The sequence below is a fragment of the Poecile atricapillus genome, chromosome 5 (genome assembly GCF_030490865.1).
Source record: "Poecile atricapillus isolate bPoeAtr1 chromosome 5, bPoeAtr1.hap1, whole genome shotgun sequence".
Classification (NCBI taxonomy): domain Eukaryota; kingdom Metazoa; phylum Chordata; class Aves; order Passeriformes; family Paridae; genus Poecile; species Poecile atricapillus.
This window is the reverse complement of record NC_081253.1, coordinates 9,831,596-9,850,133: the sequence shown is the minus strand read 5'-3', so window position 1 is coordinate 9,850,133 and position 18,538 is coordinate 9,831,596. Positions and strand designations below refer to the sequence as shown.

At 40.5% G+C, this 18,538-nt stretch overlaps 1 protein-coding gene across 5 annotated transcripts in view; it reads left to right on the top strand.

The window, feature by feature from the left end:
* Window positions 1-18,538, top strand: part of KALRN (kalirin RhoGEF kinase) — a 473,821-nt gene that overhangs the window by 302,330 nt on the left and 152,953 nt on the right. For 4 of the 5 annotated variants that reach the window (XM_058840643.1, XM_058840637.1, XM_058840640.1 and 1 more), the window contains exons 14-17: window positions 2,948-3,143; window positions 8,766-8,932; window positions 14,818-14,937; window positions 17,588-17,806. In XM_058840643.1, the coding sequence (XP_058696626.1) occupies window positions 2,948-3,143; window positions 8,766-8,932; window positions 14,818-14,937; window positions 17,588-17,806 (702 nt within the window). The remainder of the gene's footprint in view (window positions 1-2,947; window positions 3,144-8,765; window positions 8,933-14,817; window positions 14,938-17,587; window positions 17,807-18,538) is intronic. The other variant, XM_058840639.1, reaches the window with a different exon arrangement.

The window sequence follows — 18,538 nt, the reverse complement described above, 5'->3', positions numbered from 1 at the left end:
TTGTCAAAAGGGAATAAAACAAGTTCATGGCCAAGTGACCCTCATTTATGAGAGAATTCCTGACAGAGGCCCAGTGCAATTGGGTCTTACCACAGCTTAGAGTACAGGACACTTCTGTTTGATGCAGTCCTGGTATTGTCAGAGATATCGAGGCATGAGTACTCTGTGAAAGCATACATTTTTAAGACAAAAAATATATGGCTGTAGTTAACAGAGCTGCCTAATTACATCTTCTTCCTCAAGAAAAATTAATATTTTTCCATATACTCAAATCAAACCAATATATTCAGATTCTGGCACCATTTCCAAATGGTCCTCTTGGAAGTACAGAAAATGCTGAGATTTTGAGGCATTGTCTATACAGACAGAAAAGGAAATGTCTTAATGAGATATGCAAAGCAGCATGGTCTCTGGGATAGAGCACCAGATTGGGATTCAGGAAACCTGGGTTGTTATCACAGCCCTGCTTTTGCTTCTTGCCTTAGTGTGCTTTAGATCCCTTGCTAGCCATCTGTTTGTTACTCAGAGCATGTACCCAGCCTTCCTGTACCCACTGAGCCTGAGAAATTTGGTGTTGTTCCACCTCTTGCTGTGCCTGATTCCTTCCTCTCTTCTCCTGCCCCAGCACATGGCATGACTATCAGTCCTTCATCAGCCCTCACTCAAAGGCTACTTCCCTCTTTCCTTCTTCCTTCCACTGGTGGCTGTGCTCTTGGCCTGGCAGAGCTGGCACTCACTCGCTTTGTTACTGCTGGATGTGTCTGACTGTCCAGAGCTGCTCAGGTGCAGGCTTAGCCTCTGCTCCTGGCCCTGACAATGTGACATGGAGCACCATGGGCTGGCCTTGCATCCCTCATTGTTTATCAGCTTGCATCCTCACTGCCTGTACCATCCTTTCCTCCTTAGCTGGAGCACTGATTGGATCTGGGGAGTGTGGGATGTCCCTTTAAGCTCCACTGTCCACAAGGGACAGGTCAATGTTTGGGTGCAGCTCCTTCTGCGTGTGGAGCCTGGTGGAAGCTGGCTGCAGCCACAAACACGAGCTGCACTGGTTGCCTGGGAGCCACCCTTCTCCTGAGTGTTTGCAGATGCCTCTCTGCTGCACACCTGTCTTGAACACTCACACCTGAGGGGCAGAAACCAGTATGGTCAGGAAGAACCATTTCCCAGTGCTGGAATGGAAATTATTGTAGATTTAACAATAAAAGCAATAGTGATCAGTGTCCCTTCTGCAGTCAAGTGGAAAAGGCACCAAGAGAAAGTTTTTCTGATTCGCTTCTGTCATGTGCTTTTCCATTAGAAAGAGCAGAAAGGACTTTACATTGAACTTTGTGTTACTGTCTTGACTATAGGAACCTGCACTCACTCTGAATTAATTCTGTTGTTTGTAGTTTGAAATGAGGTAAAGATCACCTCAGTTCTTATTACTGTTAGCTGAGCATCTGTCCCTAAATGTAAATGTATGTAGTAAAACTCTTCTCCACCATCAACTTTGGACATTTTGCCATAACTGTTAAATCTTTCATTACGTGTCCACAGTCCAGAGACTCCTGCTGTGATATGTGAATGAATCAGAGGCTGCTGGAATCAGGAATGGGGACAAAGACAGTGTAGAAATAGCTATTATTTAAAGGTAATTGAGTGGAATGGGCAAAGGAACAAGCTGAAGAAAAATAGAAACCCCTTAGGATATCCACGCTCTGCCTTTTACTCTGCAGCTGAGTCCCAGGTTCTTCATTGAGTAAGTCTGCTTTTCTGCTTTTCTCAAAAAAGAGCCTAAACCATGCACTTTTCCTTCTAGTACAGAACTGTGCTCCTGTCCATTCTAACGTGAGAAAGGCTGGTCCATTTGGGTCCTCTTCCTAAGTCTGTGTTGCATATAGTGTATGTTTTCTGGAAAGGAAAGCTGAATGGAAAATTTTGGATCTTGGTTCCTTAGGAAATTAAACATCTCCCTGCACACAGGCCCTGAAGAACACTTTTAGTGAAAAGCAGAGAACTTCTCAGAGCATCATAATGTGCACAAGTGGGAATGTAGATACCTACTTTTAGCTCTCTTGAATCTAGCTATGAGGAATTGACCTATTAATCAGAATTAAGGCTTTTATTTAACCATTTTCAGTCCTTCTAAGACTTCTATTCTGCACTGTATGACTTAATTCCCATTTCCCTTACTCCCCCTCCCTCATTCATTGTCACTAGCACATTCCCTCCTTTTTGCCTGCAGCAGCAGAAGCAAGGTTGAGGTGAGACTGGGCTGCTTAGGTGGAGATTAGCTCTTGCTTTACTTGCACGGGCAAAACTGGAGGACTTTGGTACTAGCTGGCTGCTGTGGAGAAAGATGTAAAATGCAGAAGACAGAATAAATGGACCTAAAAGCATCAGTCTGTGTGTCACAATAAGGAAGCAGAGGAAAAAAAGGAGATTTTGCACGTTCCCAGGAGTTACTGGCAGGTCTTTGGTTACAGCCAGGTACCATTTGCTAATCTGTAAATGATTCACCTAAACCTTGAGTGTGATGTTTCTGTGTTGTTCATTACATCTGTGATATTTAACGTATAATGTGTTGCAAAATGCTTTTAGAAATATTCAGGCCATTTTGGGATTGTGTGGTTGCAGGGTGTTTTGTAATTCTGGAAGCATTATTTTTGCATTTAATTTGAATATAATCAGAAATATTTGTTCTACCATCCATGAGAATGGAGCGGGTATTCTCTTCCAGTGTCATTTGGGATAGGTAAGGAAAAAGGAAGGTGATAGTTTTTGTTGAACTGATAATCCTTTCATGGATTATCACCTAAGAAAAATGTGAAGTGTCACTATTAAATGAGTAGGCTCTGGAGTTAGAAGGTTTCTGGATCAGAGTCAAAATGCAAAGTATTTTCTGAAGTATTGTTTGAGAATAAGGTATTTCATTGATCCTGAGTGTCTGTCTCTGCCCATGAAGGTTACAGCAGAGTTGGATGCTTGGAATGAAGATCTGCTGAGGCAGATGAATGATTTCAATACTGAGGATCTCACTCTGGCTGAGCAGCGATTGCAGCGTCACACTGAGCGGAAACTGGCCATGAACAACATGACCTTTGAAGTCATCCAGCAAGGGCAAGACTTGCACCAATACATCATGGAGGTCCAGGCTTCAGGTGAGAAGAGCAATTTGATCTCTATTTTACTTGGGGAAAAAAAAAATCCCAAAACCAACAAAACAAAGCAAGAAAAAGCCCAAATCCCCAAAACGTATAGCAAGCAGAAATACCACAATACATATCAAATCAGCTTTTAACATAAATGTAGGCAATACCTGTCTCTGCACAGGACTGTTCCACAAAGTTTTGAGAATTTTGATTCAGGATTTTATGTAAAATCCTGCTGTTTCTTTGAGACTGAAACTTATTGAGGAAATGAAGCTGACTTTCAAGTTTCATGCAGGAAGTTTCATAGCTGCAGTGTGGAGTCTGTGATTGACTCCAAATTGGATGGAGAGGGGAGGGCAAGACAAGCTCCTTGTCCTTGCTCCAGCTCAGAAACAAACACTGCAGAGTCATGAGCTACATATCCTTGAGCTGGGCAGTCAGATCTCAGGTTTGGATGAAGTCTAGTCATTCTAGACTCCTAAGCTTGTTAATCTTACTGCAAATAGACTTTAGTGACAGTCAGACTGACCACATGAGCTGGCTTCATTCTCTTGCATACTCGAGTACCTTTTCCCTGTTCCCCATTTCAGGGTGCAGACAGCCCAAGGGAAGGAGAGAGACAATAAGGGAAGAAAAAAATGTAGGTATACAAGAGTCCTCTAGGAAAGAATCCAAATATGAGAGTTTTGAAATGAGTCATGAATTGGAACTCTTGTTTCCAGCCAGTTCTACTTGGAATTGTTTTGTGTAAAAAGGGAATTCTTCTTTTCAGAGTGCACTTAAAGATAACAACTTGGGTGTAAAAACGCCCTTTGAGATGTGCTCTTAAGTGAAAGTCTTGATTCATTTTGATAGGGAGTCTGTCTGATTTTACTGTTTCTCAGCTTAAGAGAATTTCTAATACATCCTAAGAGGCAAAATTTTTGTATTCTTGAATTTTGTATCTGGAAAAAGAATATCATAATTCATATTAATCACTGCATAAAGCCCAGAAGTGAATGTTACTTGTGTAGTGCTCTAATCTTCTAAAATGTTTGGAATGAGTGCAAAGCAAGAGCAGTTCCTGTCCTTTCCCTCGTTTAAAATAAAAAGGATTTTATGGTATTATTCTTTGGCAAACATTTTACCTCTAGGCACCTACCTTCAAAATAATCTGGCAGTATCCAGCCTGATTTGGCAGGCTGCACTCAACAGAGGCTTGAGGACTGCTTCAAGAGGATGTTGTGAACTAGATAATTTGGTGCATTCTGTGAGCCATGTGTGTGAGCCTCTCTGAGATCTGCCCACACAATGCCTGGCCCTGTACTTCAGTCTCCCGACTTTCTGAGTTAGAAAACTCATCCTAAGACACTGGTTAAGATGTTTGTGCTCTTTTGTCTGTTTGATTTTTTTCAGCCTGAAGGAACCCATGGGAGGTAAAAAATATGATCCAGAACAGAGCACAGTCAGGAGCCTCAGTGACTGTTTTTTAGAAAATAAAAAATTAAATAAATTCTGTGTTCTTCAAGAAGTTAGAAACAAACTCTTTTGGATTGCTGACAAAAGGTTAGCAATTCAATGAATTGACTTGTAAAACGTTTTCATGAGATTCTCTAAGATCACTTTCTATGACGCCTGCCTGATAAAAATCCACTGCTCCCAAAAGCAGGGAAGCAGAAGTCCCATGGGGATGTAGAGTAACTGTAGTTAATCAAAGGTAATGGCCATGTCTGCTGTGCATGGAATGCTAAGTGCTGGGAGAATGGAAAAATAAGGGAGAAAGCTAGTACTTGGGAGCCTACTAATTCTTATTTCAATAAAGAACAATTATACTTCATAAAAAAGTGATTTAATTTTACTCCCTCTTCCTGAATCCTTTATCAGAGCCACCCAGTGCATTGGGTAGGGGATGACTGTTCTCAGCTGCCAGAGCTGAACACTTGCAGGGGTTCTGGGAAATCAGCTGCTATTGCTGCTTCCTATTGTACACTGTCACCACCGCTACAATCAAAACTCGGCTGTAGCCACAGAAGATAAAGCCAGAAAAAATGTGATTTTCCAGAGCCATTCTACCTAACCAGTCACCTTTAATTGACCAACTTTCTTCCCTTCCCTATAACTGTCTTTAAGCTTTATTCTTTTCAACATGCCACACAGGAAGCTGACTTGATTTTGATCACTCTGTCGTTTGTCTTGGAGGTCTTTAAGCTAGCAAGTCTGTCAGATAAAATTACATTCAGGTGCTGCCATTTATAATGTCTTTTTCACTTGGAAGCCTTGAAGAGGTAGAAAAAGAATGTTTTAGACGTTCAGCCATGATTTTTGCATGTCTGATGCAAAATGTCTGACCCTTATTTGGCTGTGTCTCGAAATCCCTGTGAACATTCTTATGCTGGTACAATAAATCCAGTGGTTCTGTGATGCAGCAGGTCAGACTCTGGGGATATTGAGGGCACCCATACAATCAGGCATCTCTGCAGTATTTCCAAAGTTCCATCCAGCTCAGGGTTATGTTCCTGTGATTCCTTCCAATACTCCAGCACGTGCAAGTGAGCCTGGATTAGACTGTTTTCTCCATCAGAATAAATATTTTTAAAAGAAATGTTTGGTTTTGTTAGGAAATGGGTAAGATTGGAAGTCAGGTTGCATTTAATGAAATTTTGCAGTACTTGCAAATTGTTGCTGAAATTTGTGTCAATCAGGAAACATATTTGTATGTAGAGACTATTATAGTAATATTCTCAACAAGACCGGAGTTTTAATGAGCCAACCCTTTTTGTTTCAAGGAACCTGTCTGCTATTTTTCCTGTTTGATTTTAGCTCTGCTGCTGATAGCAAAGCTAAATATGTGGGTATATACTTTCAGAAATGGTTATTGATTTTTTTGGATGCCTAACTCAATATGTTGAAGGATCCTGGTGCTTCCAAAAGTGACAACTTGGATATTTCTGAGAAATCCATTTCCCACTGAAAAGTTTAGGATAATTATTCAGGAGTGATTCAGCACTTGGGCCCAAGCTGTGGTGATGACATGCTCAGGTAATTTATTAGCACATGCACCTTAGTTAGTCTGATTCTAGGCATTAAAAGCAGAACACTCTAACAGCTGGTTAATTGATTGTGCAAATTTATTTGATTAATGAAGTCCACTTGCGTTGTCAATATCATTGTCATAATGAGCCCCCAGTTGGGGGTCTCTTATGGTTTACAGAGCTCCTTTTCATATCTTACACAAATTGCTTCTAAGTCAAACCTGAAATACACTGTAGAGCTGAAGCTGGGAACATTTATTCAGTCCCTGCCTGATACATCTAAAATTCAAAGGCCTTTTGCTTCCTGGTCATCAAGCTAACATTGTTCACCTCTTTTCCAAGTGTTGCATTGCTTAAAAGGGAAGCAGAAATCTATTTAATTTGCTTTGTGATGTCCTTTGTAGTTAATTATAACTGTAGTTTATACTGCAAAAAAAAAAAGAGAATATAAACTTTGCTATCACAGGCTCTTAATATTTCAGCTTAAAGCATCTTTAAAGCAGTTTCAGAGCAGTTTTATACAGGTTAAAAGCAATAGCCCTTCCTTCAACTGAATTGTATCTCACACTGCAAGCAGTTCAGGTGTCACTAATGTATGTTTTGCAGGATGCCAGTTAGTGTGGCTCAGTACTCTTTCCTGTAGGATTTTTAAAAACATTTTCAATTCCATATCATTCACTTGACATCTGCTGCACCGTTTGAGGCAGTAGAAGAAAATGGCAACCAAGTTCATTTTATCAGAAAGTCAGCTGTGCTTTTGTAGCTGTCAAAACACAATGTAAAGATAATATGTATGAAATTATTCGGGAAACACGGCTTTCTATTTTGCCAACCGATGCTTGAGAAGAAAAAGCGCTCCCACCGCATGTGCTGGCCCCGCAGAATAAATCTGCGTGACATATGACAAGCAGGAAAGGGCAGATCATTCATCATGGGGAGCACACACTGCCCTTGGATGGCATCCCAGGCAGTTCCCTGGTTGCTGCTGATGAGTTAGTGTGATCAGAACTGCACCAGCTGAGTGTGCGGGAGGGAAAGCTGTGCATTTAATACCCAATAGGTGTGGGGAAGTCAAGCATACAAAAAGCCATCATGTCCTCAGGATACAGAACCATATGCAGGCTAATTGCAGCAACAATGCCTGGTGTCTGGCAATTGAAAAGAACTTCACTCCCAAGAATAGAAACATATATTAAATTTCCAGTTTTAAATGGGAAGCCAGGGGCCATTCCACTTTATTTGGTAATGAAGGAACTGTTTTGTTTTGGCTGGGAAAGGGAATAAGCCAATCATTTGCATTCCCACGTGCTTTTTTGGATAAAACTAGAAACCAAGAAAAAGGGATAGGGTTAGTAATAAGGTCGTATTTATTTTGTGCGCTGTCCTGTGTAGATACCGCTGCATGAAAGTCATGAGTCTCTGAGGAGGATAAAGAGGGAGGTAAAGACAACTTTCTAAATTGTTTTCAAAAGCAGTGCCCAAGATTTTTTTTTTCAGCAGCTTCTAATTAACACATTTCTTTTTTAATGCTGTATTATTCCATGAAATCAAATGGCTTAGGAGGAAAGTGCAGTGTTTTCTTGGCATTACTGCAATTGCATTATTTTTATGTTAGGCTCCTTATCCTCCCTGCTTCAAGGCCAATGGCAAAATTCCAGTAGACCTTGATAAGGGGAGAGTTTGGTCTTTCTTAGCTTGCAATCCCAGGGACTGCAGTAACATGGGATGACATGACATTTCCTCCAGGCCAAACCTTCCAGTTGCACTGGTAGTGAACCAAGCGTGGCAGTCGCATCGGTGCTGCCCACAGGAAGGTGTGAAGCTGGGCACTGCATTTCATGTAACCACTACACACAAGACTCACAGAGTCAGAAAAACATTCAGGAGGTGGGAAGGGCCTCAGGAAGTCTCTGTTTCAATCTCCTGATCAAATCAGGGCCATGAGATCAGACCAGGCCTTTGAGGGGTCAGCAAGTTCATGTAGGATGCAGGGGAGGGGAATGTGGTACTAAGAGACCTTTCCTGTCTGCTGTGTGAGGATTGGACAAAAGTCAGTCTATGGAATAATTCTGAATGAACTAAAGTCTGATTTCAACTATGTCATTGTTAATGAACCTCTACAAGCACACAGATAGAAAAAAGTTTTCTCTGTGGAGTTCCCTGCACTTGAAGCACTACTGTAGATCTGGTGTCAAAGTTTACTTCCCGTATTTCACTTTTCTATTTTTTCCTTATCTCTTTTCCAGGTTTTCTTTCTCACATGCATTTCTAAAGTTTATGAATTACCCTAAGAAAGGGAGGATTTTTCTGTCTTTTTTTAAATTTGATGTTCATGCAAGTTTTTGAGCAAGACTGTGCTTAAGTTAGTCCAAGTGGCCAGATGTTGATGAGTCACATGAGCAATGACCATCAGAGAAACACCACTTTGCAGAAAAATGTAGTGATGAAGATTAGGGAGCTGGGAAAGCCAAATATTACATGTGAGAAAGTTAAGTGAGAAAGAATTACTCGGACAGATGCAAATCAATGTGTTAGGTGACAAAAAAATTTGAAATTTACAGTTACACAAAATTGAAATTTCAAGTAAGTGCCATGATCTCTCTCTCTCTGCATGTTACAGGCATTGAGCTGATCTGTGAAAAAGACATTGATCTTGCGACGCAGGTTCAAGAACTGCTGGAATTCCTTCATGAGAAACAGCACGAGCTGGAGCTTAATGCTGACCAAACTCACAAGAGGTTAGAGCAGTGTCTACAGCTCCGGCACCTCCAGGCTGAGGTCAAGCAGGTGAGAGTTTTTAACCACACATGAGAGGCTTGAGGGGGTTTTCAGCTATTACATACATTCACACTGCTAAGCCAGTGTCTGCCAAAAGAAAAACTTTCAGGTGGGCAGTCTAAATCCCCCTTTCTTTAACAGTAATTGATTTGCTGGAAGGTTACAGAATGGCCCTTAGCAAATAAGAGGGGGTTCTGCTCTCCCAAGTGTGCATGGTTTTGGCTTCATGAGTAGTTCTGGGAATGCTGTGCAGAACTGACCACGAAGCTTCTCAACTGGAGAAATGGCCTCAAACTCCAAGTGTTCTGGGAATATAATTATTTGATTTGTGACCCAGACTTAAGCTAAGGTGGAGAACAAGCCCAAAGGAAAGGAAACTGAGCTGTGAGGCCTAAGTATGACATTATGGTAGTTTCACCTTTTCATTTATTGCTATGTATCTGTTGTCTTGCAGGAAACTTTAACACCTTCTGGTGATCTAAAAAATTCTGTCAATGGTCTCTAGATCCCAAAACTTGTTTAGGCATCTTAGTATTATTGCACTGCCTTTCTTTTAAATTTCATCCTAGCATAGGCAGTAATGTTCTGCCTCCCTTGGTTTTCCCTAATATTTAAGTTGGATGCCTCCTGTTTCTTTGTTTTCCTTTGCTGCACAGGATAACATTACACTTCGTGCTTCCTAGCCCATAGATGGCTTCACACTCTACTGTATGTCAGTCTTTTAAGTGAATGATCTTGATTTCCTCCAGAAAACCAAGAATGTTACTCTAGACATCTGAAATACTCAGTTTTCTGTTTTACCTATACAAATAGGTGTGTTGGGGGCTGGTGTTGGGAGGAGCATCCAAATACTGCAAGGTGTTCATGAAAGATAACTGTTCATTTGTTTACTTGTACATATACACACACTCTCTGAATGCTCAGTACATATGATCACAAATATTCACTTTTGAAGACAGAATAACTAAATTGCTTTATCATTGTTGGAAAAAAAAAATCCTTCACACTCAGAAAAGTGGCAGCACTAACAGCAGTGCATACATTTTCTTTCAGAGCATGCTTTGATGTGAATATTGTGCAACTCTACGTAAAAGTAGCATAGAACTACTACATAGAATTATTATTTTTAAAATATGGTCATTTTGCATTTGTGGTTATTGAAAATCAGCTCCTCATGAAGTTCTGGGGCTCTGTAGACTGCTTAGCTTTTTTCTGAAAGAAGAAGAAAACAAACCAAGCAAAACACAGAAACACTTTATATTTATAAACATCATCTTAACATGATTATGAAGTATATACTTTCTTTTCTATAGGTTCCTGAAGTTCCTTATACACAGCTTAGCTAAGCTTGGAGTGTATGTGATAATTTTCTGATGAAGCAGAGCCATTTTAACTTATGACAGAAAGCAGAGAGGCGTTAAATGTGTAGCAGAAAGGCTGAAGAAGCAGGTTGCCCACTTGCCTGAGATGAAGTGCAGTCAGCCCTGTGGCTGCTCCTGCAGCCATTCAGTGGCAGTGCAGCACTATCTGCAGGTAGCTGATGTTATTTACCTTATTATCAAATATCTGCTGGTCCTTAACTATTTTACAACTGAAATCTACCCAAAAGGAAGTTGTTATAGGGCTGAGCTAATACTTACTGTGAGAGAACAGCTGCCTTGAATTAGTATTTCCTTAACAGAGCTTGGGACCATCAGAGCCTTTGTTATTATGTGACCTCTCAGCACACCAGTAGTGAAAAAATATTATATTTGTTCAGCTGAATGCTAAGCACCCCTTTGCTTGTTAACCTACAAATTACCACAGCTCTTCCTTAGAAAGAGGCAAGTTAAAATATTTCTATGTCCTATCTATTTGGTTTCCTGTAGATGAGTCATGTTCCCAACCATTTAGTGAAATTGGGAAATGTATTGATTTTGGCTTGTAGTTCATCTCCAGTCTAGTCCAGGTTTCCTTCACTTTCAGTTTAGTGCTTCTGAGATGATGGATGAGCTCATTACCAACTTGCTCTTTCTCTTGTGAATGAGTTGAGATGTGGTTGTTTCAAGACACCTCCTATAGCTGTGTTAAGTTCTGCTGACAGAGTAGAATTGGTCAAAGCTGCTACATGTACATGTGTTTGCATTTTGATATAATGGCTCACGGAAATAAAAAGTCTTTTAACTGTCTCTATCTATTTAAGTTTCATTTACCAGAGATTTCTGTTTTATATCATATGCACCAAGGTTTGAATGCCAAGACAATGAACTGAAGTTTGAGGCCATTAAAGTGGAACAATTCCAAATGAGATGTTCTGTGAACTGCTTTAGAGCAGAAATAGTAAAGATCAGTAATTCACAAGGTCTTCGTTATTTAGAAAAATTCTGCCCAAGCCTGATTTTCCCTGATTTAGATCCTACTCATTTCTGACAGACACTATAGAGCTTGTACTGCTTACGTGAAGGTAAGAGCAGAATAGATTTGTGGAAATCAGTTTTAAAAAAACAAACTCTAATGCTGTGCCTGAAGCTGTTTGGCTTCCTTATCCCCTTAATTTATCTTTGTATGGTTTGGGCTTTTTTTTTTTAATAAGTGTTGAACTTGACCTAATTTGCTCCAAGATATCCTCAAAGTGTCTCACTATACTTGCTTTCCAGGTTGTTTTGAAGTATATTTAATCCTTTTGATGTGCCTGTTATCCATCTATTTTTGCTGTTTGAAGCATTAGATTTGCTTCAAAATACATATGCCCAAGGGATGATGGGAACTAGTCATTTGAGAGACACTGAATATATCTGGGTTTTTTTTACTAATCTAATGTCAAAAAGCTCCTGGAAAACCGATGCAGTTTTAACATGGTTAAAATTACCAGGAGCTATCCTTGATGGCTGTGTCTGTATTAGTAAAAGCTTCTGAAGGAAGCTGTAAAAGGTCTGGAGGTGTAAAAAAAAATGCCTTAGATTGTTTGGTCTTTTAAACTTAAAAATCTTTTCTTATCCGACTAGACAGGTATCCATAGCAAGGCCTTAAGTCTTTTTTAGGAACATGAAGGAAGGCATTCTGACTAAACTGAGCAGTAGGCAAAAACACTGCATGGTACAGAGCTCTCATTTCTTAAGGATGGCTGAACATGGGGTGCCTCAATCTTTATTTTTCCTGTAGAGTCTGACTCTGTGCTCATTGAAGGTGGCAGAGTTCCAGGGAAGAAATTAGGAGTTTTAGAAGAATTTGGTACTCTTATTTAATTACAGAGAATCCCTGTACAGGAGCGTAGCCTCTCTAAAGCAGATTGGAGTCAAAGGTGGGAGTTGTTTCAGAGTTGTGGTGGTTGCTCTGTTAAACAACTCATGCCTTGCAGTAAAACTGTTCTCCAGTGACAAGTAGATTTTATATAAGATCCTATAAAAGTGTTTCTGCTTCTCTGTTATAAAAAATTGTTAGGAGGTATAAGAAAGTCTTTGAAGATTTATTTAACTCCAGAATTATTTAATCACTGCTTCTACAAAGCTAATAAAACCTGTAATTTGTAGGAAATGTCTGCTTAAAGCTATCTTTTTGGGTTGGCCTGTCTGCACATTGCTAAAAAATGGTGAACCTATTAATACAGGAAATTATCATAGAAGTGCCTTGGTGCTGTATTAGGAGCTTTTCTATATATTTTAATGAAAGGATATTAAGCACTATATGAGTAGGAGTCAATTTGTGAGCAGGTCTTGTAAACCAGATACAGATGTGTAAATGCCTGTTCCCTTTTCTAAACCAGAGACATGAGGAATGTCTCTGCAAGGGTTTTGAATTTAAGCTTAAGAAGGTTTGGTTGTGCAACTGAATTTTTTTTCCTTACTGTATGTAAACAAAACAAGAGAGAAACATTACTATGAAAATAGCTGATGCAAATCCCAGATGAGGCTCTAACATTTACGTGCCAGACTTCTGGAAGTAGAAAGGGGTCACTGTGTAAATGCTTCCAACTAACATTTGCTAGTGCTTGACTGTTCCTTGGGCCTGAAAAAGGGAATGTAGGAACCCCAGAATGGGTGTCTGACCCCACACTCTGGGGAAGGAGAGGGGGAATCTACTCAGGGGTGGCAGCAGCCTTGGTCAGCAGCAGTGCTGGCAGCACTTCTGGCACATGAAATCCATCAGTCCACCTAAACTGCTTTCCCCTGGATAATTTGAGTCTGCAAGACAATTATACAGTGGGATGAATATGTGTTGTTAACACAAGAGAAAACGTGGCAGACTGGTTGTGTGGTCTCTCTTCCTAATCAAGTTACTTTGTTTTAAGACTGAGTTTCCATATATTTTTTTTCTGATGTTTCACTATTTGGAGGCTCAGATATTTGTGTGAAATCTGTGTCAAACTGTCCGTGGCAGTTTTTGAAAAAAATCAACTGAAATGAAAGTTGTTCCACAGAGGAAAAAAATGCTGTATTTTTAGCTTACACACTCAGTATTTTCTACATTCCAAATGGTCCAAGGAAGGGAGTATTGCAGTATGTAAAACATGGAAGCATGTCTTGCCTCATGATGTCCTCAATTCAAGCCTTTCCCAGGTATAGTGATTCTTTGGTTAACTTCAGAGTTTGGTACCATGTAGTTGGTAATAATGCAGGGTTCAAGTCTGATGGATTATAGAAAATGCCAGACAATACAATTTCCATGATAACTCAACTGCTTTTCCTTTAAACGTGTGATTTATTTCCCACAGGAACAATTACACCTGCTGATGAAAGAGAAACAAATGAAATTAAGTCTTCCACACTGTTGTACTGAGCAGAATGTAATTTTCTACAAATTAGGGTCAGCTACATGTATAGATATCTCCCTTTTTTCTCCTAGGGAAAACTAATTTTTTAGCCTGCAGGGAACTGGATGGCACTAAGTAGGGTGATGCATGATGTAGGGATGAAAAACAAAGCAACAAAAAAATCACTGTTTCCTCCAGGCAATTTAATGGATCACTTGTAGAAAATGATAGTACAAAAGGGAAATTGCTTTGTAGACTATTGCAGCACAGTCAATTTTGGAAATCATGAGCTAAATTTAGGGCAGTGATTTAGCAGTCAGGATTTCCTGTGCATCTCTGAATAGGACTCATCAACTTTGTGGCTTTACTGGACTAACTTGATACATTCACAGGTAGAAAAAAGGCTTTGAGACATCACAGGGAAGAACTTGCATGTCTGTTCTGGGTGCTAATTTCCTAAACACGTGTCTTAAAATAGCAGAAAATTCTGCTGCTTAAATGAGTGAGTACAAACTTGATGGATTAATTATGTACATTTAGGATGAGATTCTGCAGTCATTACAGCATAGATTGCATGTCTGCAGATTATTTTAACATGTCTGAAGGAAAGCCTCTTGATTAAATACAAAATGCAAGATTTGACATTTCTCCTAGCTCTTTGTGCAGGTGGAAACTCCAGCTGCATCTAAACTCCATGCCAAATGAATTCAACTGTGTCCTCTCTCTCCTTCCCCCTAAGCTCAGACTTTTGTGAAAGACACACAGGCAAGTGAAGCAGAAAGGAGTTGCAACATCTATGATTCCAGCCAGAAATTTGAAAATATGTTTAAATTCAACTCTCCCTCATTATGCTTTGTAGTTTTGCCCTGGGGTATTTGCATAGGGGCCCAATCATTTTTGTGACCAAACCTTGAAAATGAGTACTCTTTGCTATCCAAATATACTTGTAAAGTGAGTTTAATTCTTCAAGCAATACCTTTTTCAACAAGATCTTTGCCTCCTAAAACTGTGTGTCATTAAGACCTTATGCTAGGATTTCTTTCTGCTCATTGATTCAGCCGAAGACCGCACTCGTTGTTCAGCCAGGCTGAAGCATTTTCTGATAGGTGACTGCATCGACCCTGCTACTGAAGCAACCTTTCAATAAACAATCCTTTGTTTGCAGGTGCTTGGCTGGATCAGAAATGGGGAGTCGATGCTCAATGCGAGCCTTGTCAATGCGAGCTCTCTCTCGGAGGCTGAGCAGCTCCAGCGAGAGCACGAGCAGTTCCAGCTGGCAATAGAGGTAACACCAACAAGTCAACTTTGTTTCTCCTTCCCAGGTGTACAGCAGACAAAAAGTTCTCATGGGCATCAATCATCGCTTTCTTGAAGGAAGGGGAGGAATAGAGGCTTTAGAAAATCAACTTATCACTAAACTCAGAATGTAGCCAGAGGCTAACAGTGGAACAAATTATTTATTACCTGCAGCTAATTCTTCTGCTGCCAGGTATCAGCTTCTCCATTCATGGAAATGACACTCAGGCATCTCCTGATAATTTCTTTGATAAAAAATGAATAAGATTAAAATTCATAAAGTGATCTGCAATGGGAAAAGTTTGTCAAGTCAATTTCTTTCCACATCCACATTTTTCAGGTCATTCCACAGCATTCATTTCTGAATGTTTTTTTACTGGATAATGCTCTCGCACTAAATGTGTGAGAGCATGATCCAGTATCTTTCATTCAGCTTTCTTTTCATGGACACCAGAAAAGAAACTCATTCCAACCCTCATCCTCAAATAACTTTGACAAAGAGGCAAGAGGGGCAAATTTTAAGAATTGACTCCTAAACTGCTTTTCCCCCTTCTTGCTCTGGAGTAACAACATCTTTAACCTGAACATGGGAAACTGATTGTGAGCCAACCCATTTGCCTCACTCACAGGGCTGGGAGGAAGAGCCCCTGCTCTGACTAGCTTTCCTTTAATTGAGAGGGTAGTGAAGGGCTAAGGCCTGACCTGAGCAGGGCACTAAAAGATTCCTAATTAAGCTCAGTGCTTCATGAATCTCTGTTATTATGAGCAAACCCTATACTCACAGGGTGTGCTCACATCAGCTGCTAGAGAGGTTGCTTTCTAGCATTGCTTTTTCCTGTTCTGGCTTAAAAGGTGTGTCTGCTTCCCAGATAATATTAATTGTTAGCTTTTTACAGAGAAAAGAACAGCTGAAGAATATTCATATACTTGAAAACTAAACCAACCTTTAAATTCTGCAATTTAAGATTTGAAGAGATGCCTGACTGAGGGTGGGGGGAAGAGGAAGGGATGTCTCCTGGTAAACTTGAAGTCAGTCAATATACATTACTGTGATGCTAATAAGGATAGAGTTTAAATCTCAGCTGATGACTTATTTTGATCCAGCTCTGCTCAGAGGAAGGAAAGAACAGCTGTTGCAGCTCCTAAAGGAAAAGGAAGAAGTTTTTTATCAATTCTGTAGAGCTGGTTGGTACCAAGCTGTGCTGACCACATCTTGGCAGCTACCCCCAGACAGCAGTGGGGAACAAGACACCCACTCCTGAGTTATCCCAGTTTCTGACATTGGGGAAGTGCTTGCATTTGGTGGTAAATGCAGATTGCAGAGGGAGAAGAGGGTTACACCACAGTAAGGGGAAAATAAGTTCTCAGAAAGAAAAAACACTAGATTAAATATTTAAAGTATTTAAAGCTCAATATAGGAAAGAGATCAGCAAAACACACAAAGCAGATTCTTCTCTAAAAGCACTCTAGATGTGGAATTGATTTTCAGTTGAAATCCTTCAAAGTCTATTTCAAACAAGTATTACAATTCTGCCATCAGTAAAGCAGCTGGATATTAAATTTTACCAGTTGTTCTTTAACATCTTTCTAAGTTTCTGCCAAGTATTAATCCTTTTTGTTTCCTAGTAGCTTTCTCTACATTACATTATTCATCAGTGTATTACCAGACGATTTCAAGCTTTTTTCCAGGTTCATGGCTTAGATCATACAACTATCACATGAGAATTTGTCAGCAGCAGTTATAAATGGGACATAGCACAGAGGAGTCTGAGAGATTTTAGGGCTTCTGTTCAGAAGATTAAAATCAAATACTGGACTTAACCATGTCTGAACACAGTTACTCAGGAGGCTGTGAAGGGATGTGGGCTATTTTAGCAGCCCACAGAGGAAGACATAGCCACCTCTTGGGAATTGAGAGGAGCTGGTATAGGCTGAGGAATGGGCCGGATAACTCAGTCCTGCCTGTAAAGTGGCTACTGAGCAAACTGGGGAATGGTGGAGGCAATGGTTTGACTCTCCCCAGCTCTGACCTTAAAGGTAAGAGCATAAGTCTAATCTCCAGTGTGCGTGAGCTGACTTTTAGAAATGCATCTTGTAGGGGCTGCTACTTGTGATAAAGTTCATGCCCTTTAGTAAGACATCTTCATGTTTTCTGGGATTGATGTTTTGACCAACTGCACTAGTAAAGCTGCTGATGCCAGGTAAACTGCCTATTGAGAGCCAAATTAGGATGATCAGGCCCGTAGTTTGCCAACTGTTTAGAGTTTGCTTTTGGGCTGCAGGTTGTGTGGGGTGCAGTCAGCACTGAGGCTGGCTGAGAGCTTAGCACAAGAGCTGCCTGCACCAGGCTGTCAGAACAGACCCCTGGGAACCCCACCCCATGTTACTGCCCAAGGGGCAGGAACTGACCAGTGGAGCCAACCCATCTTAGCAGTGCTTACATGTTCCAAGCTTTATTAACATGTTGCAAATGTGTGTCAATAACTGAAACTAAAATGCTTTGCAGAAAGTGACTGTTAACCGAAGGTAACTCTGAAAATGTTTCACTCTCTCGCATCCCCATGCTCACGCCTCGCTTCACCTTTCTATCATACATCTGGCACATCTGTACAACCTCTCTTTCCTCCCCTCATACACAGTCCCTCTTTCATGCCACTTCCTTACAGAAGACACACCAGAGTGCCCTGCAGGTCCAGCAGAAGGCCGAAGTGTTGCTGCAGGCCGGACATTACGATGCCGATGCCATCAGAGAATGTGCCGAGAAGGTGGCCCTGCACTGGCAGCAGCTGATGCTGAAGATGGAGGACAGGCTCAAACTTGTCAATGCCTCGGTGGCCTTTTATAAAACCTCTGAGCAGGTGAGCTGGACACTGTCATATCTGGGCCACAGTAAGCCAAGTCTGAATCAGTAAAAATGCTTTCTTTGACAAGTATTGTAACACCGAAAAGAACCGAAACTCAAACCAAACAAAAAATAACATCCTCCCCCCCATAAAAAAAAGACAAAGAGCAGCATGAAGTTTTTAGTAACTTTTATCCTAAAGTTTTCAGTGTAGCAATGTAATTTATGAAGGTGCTATTTTTGTTGGGTTTTTTTTTCAATTTTCCCCTTTCAAACTGGAGTAATTTTTGAAATCCCACAACTTTTGTTTCAAGTTCTCATGATGCTTAGTTTTCAGGAATATAAGTCTTCTTTTCCTTGAGAACTGCTTGCAGTTAATTTATTGTTACTTTGTGAGCCAATGTTTTCACTTGTACTTAAATACAACCATGCCAAAAAAGATGCCAAGATTGGAAGGGATTTTTCTTACATCCACCTGTAACACAGATAATTACAGCAGGAACCCATTATATGCTAACACAACTCTACTTCATTCCAGGTGTTCATGAATTGCAAAACACATTCCAGTTGGCTGCTGGCATGGTGGGATTATTCATCCCTTGCACAAGCAGGTGCCCTTTATACTGTAGTCAGTGAGAATTAGTGTCACAGTGTGGCTACTCGAGCAGCCTAGCCTGATGTCAATTACTGCAGCCAGGCAGTTGGTGTTAGCAGGGACACTGCAGGAACCTGTGGTTTTACACAAAAG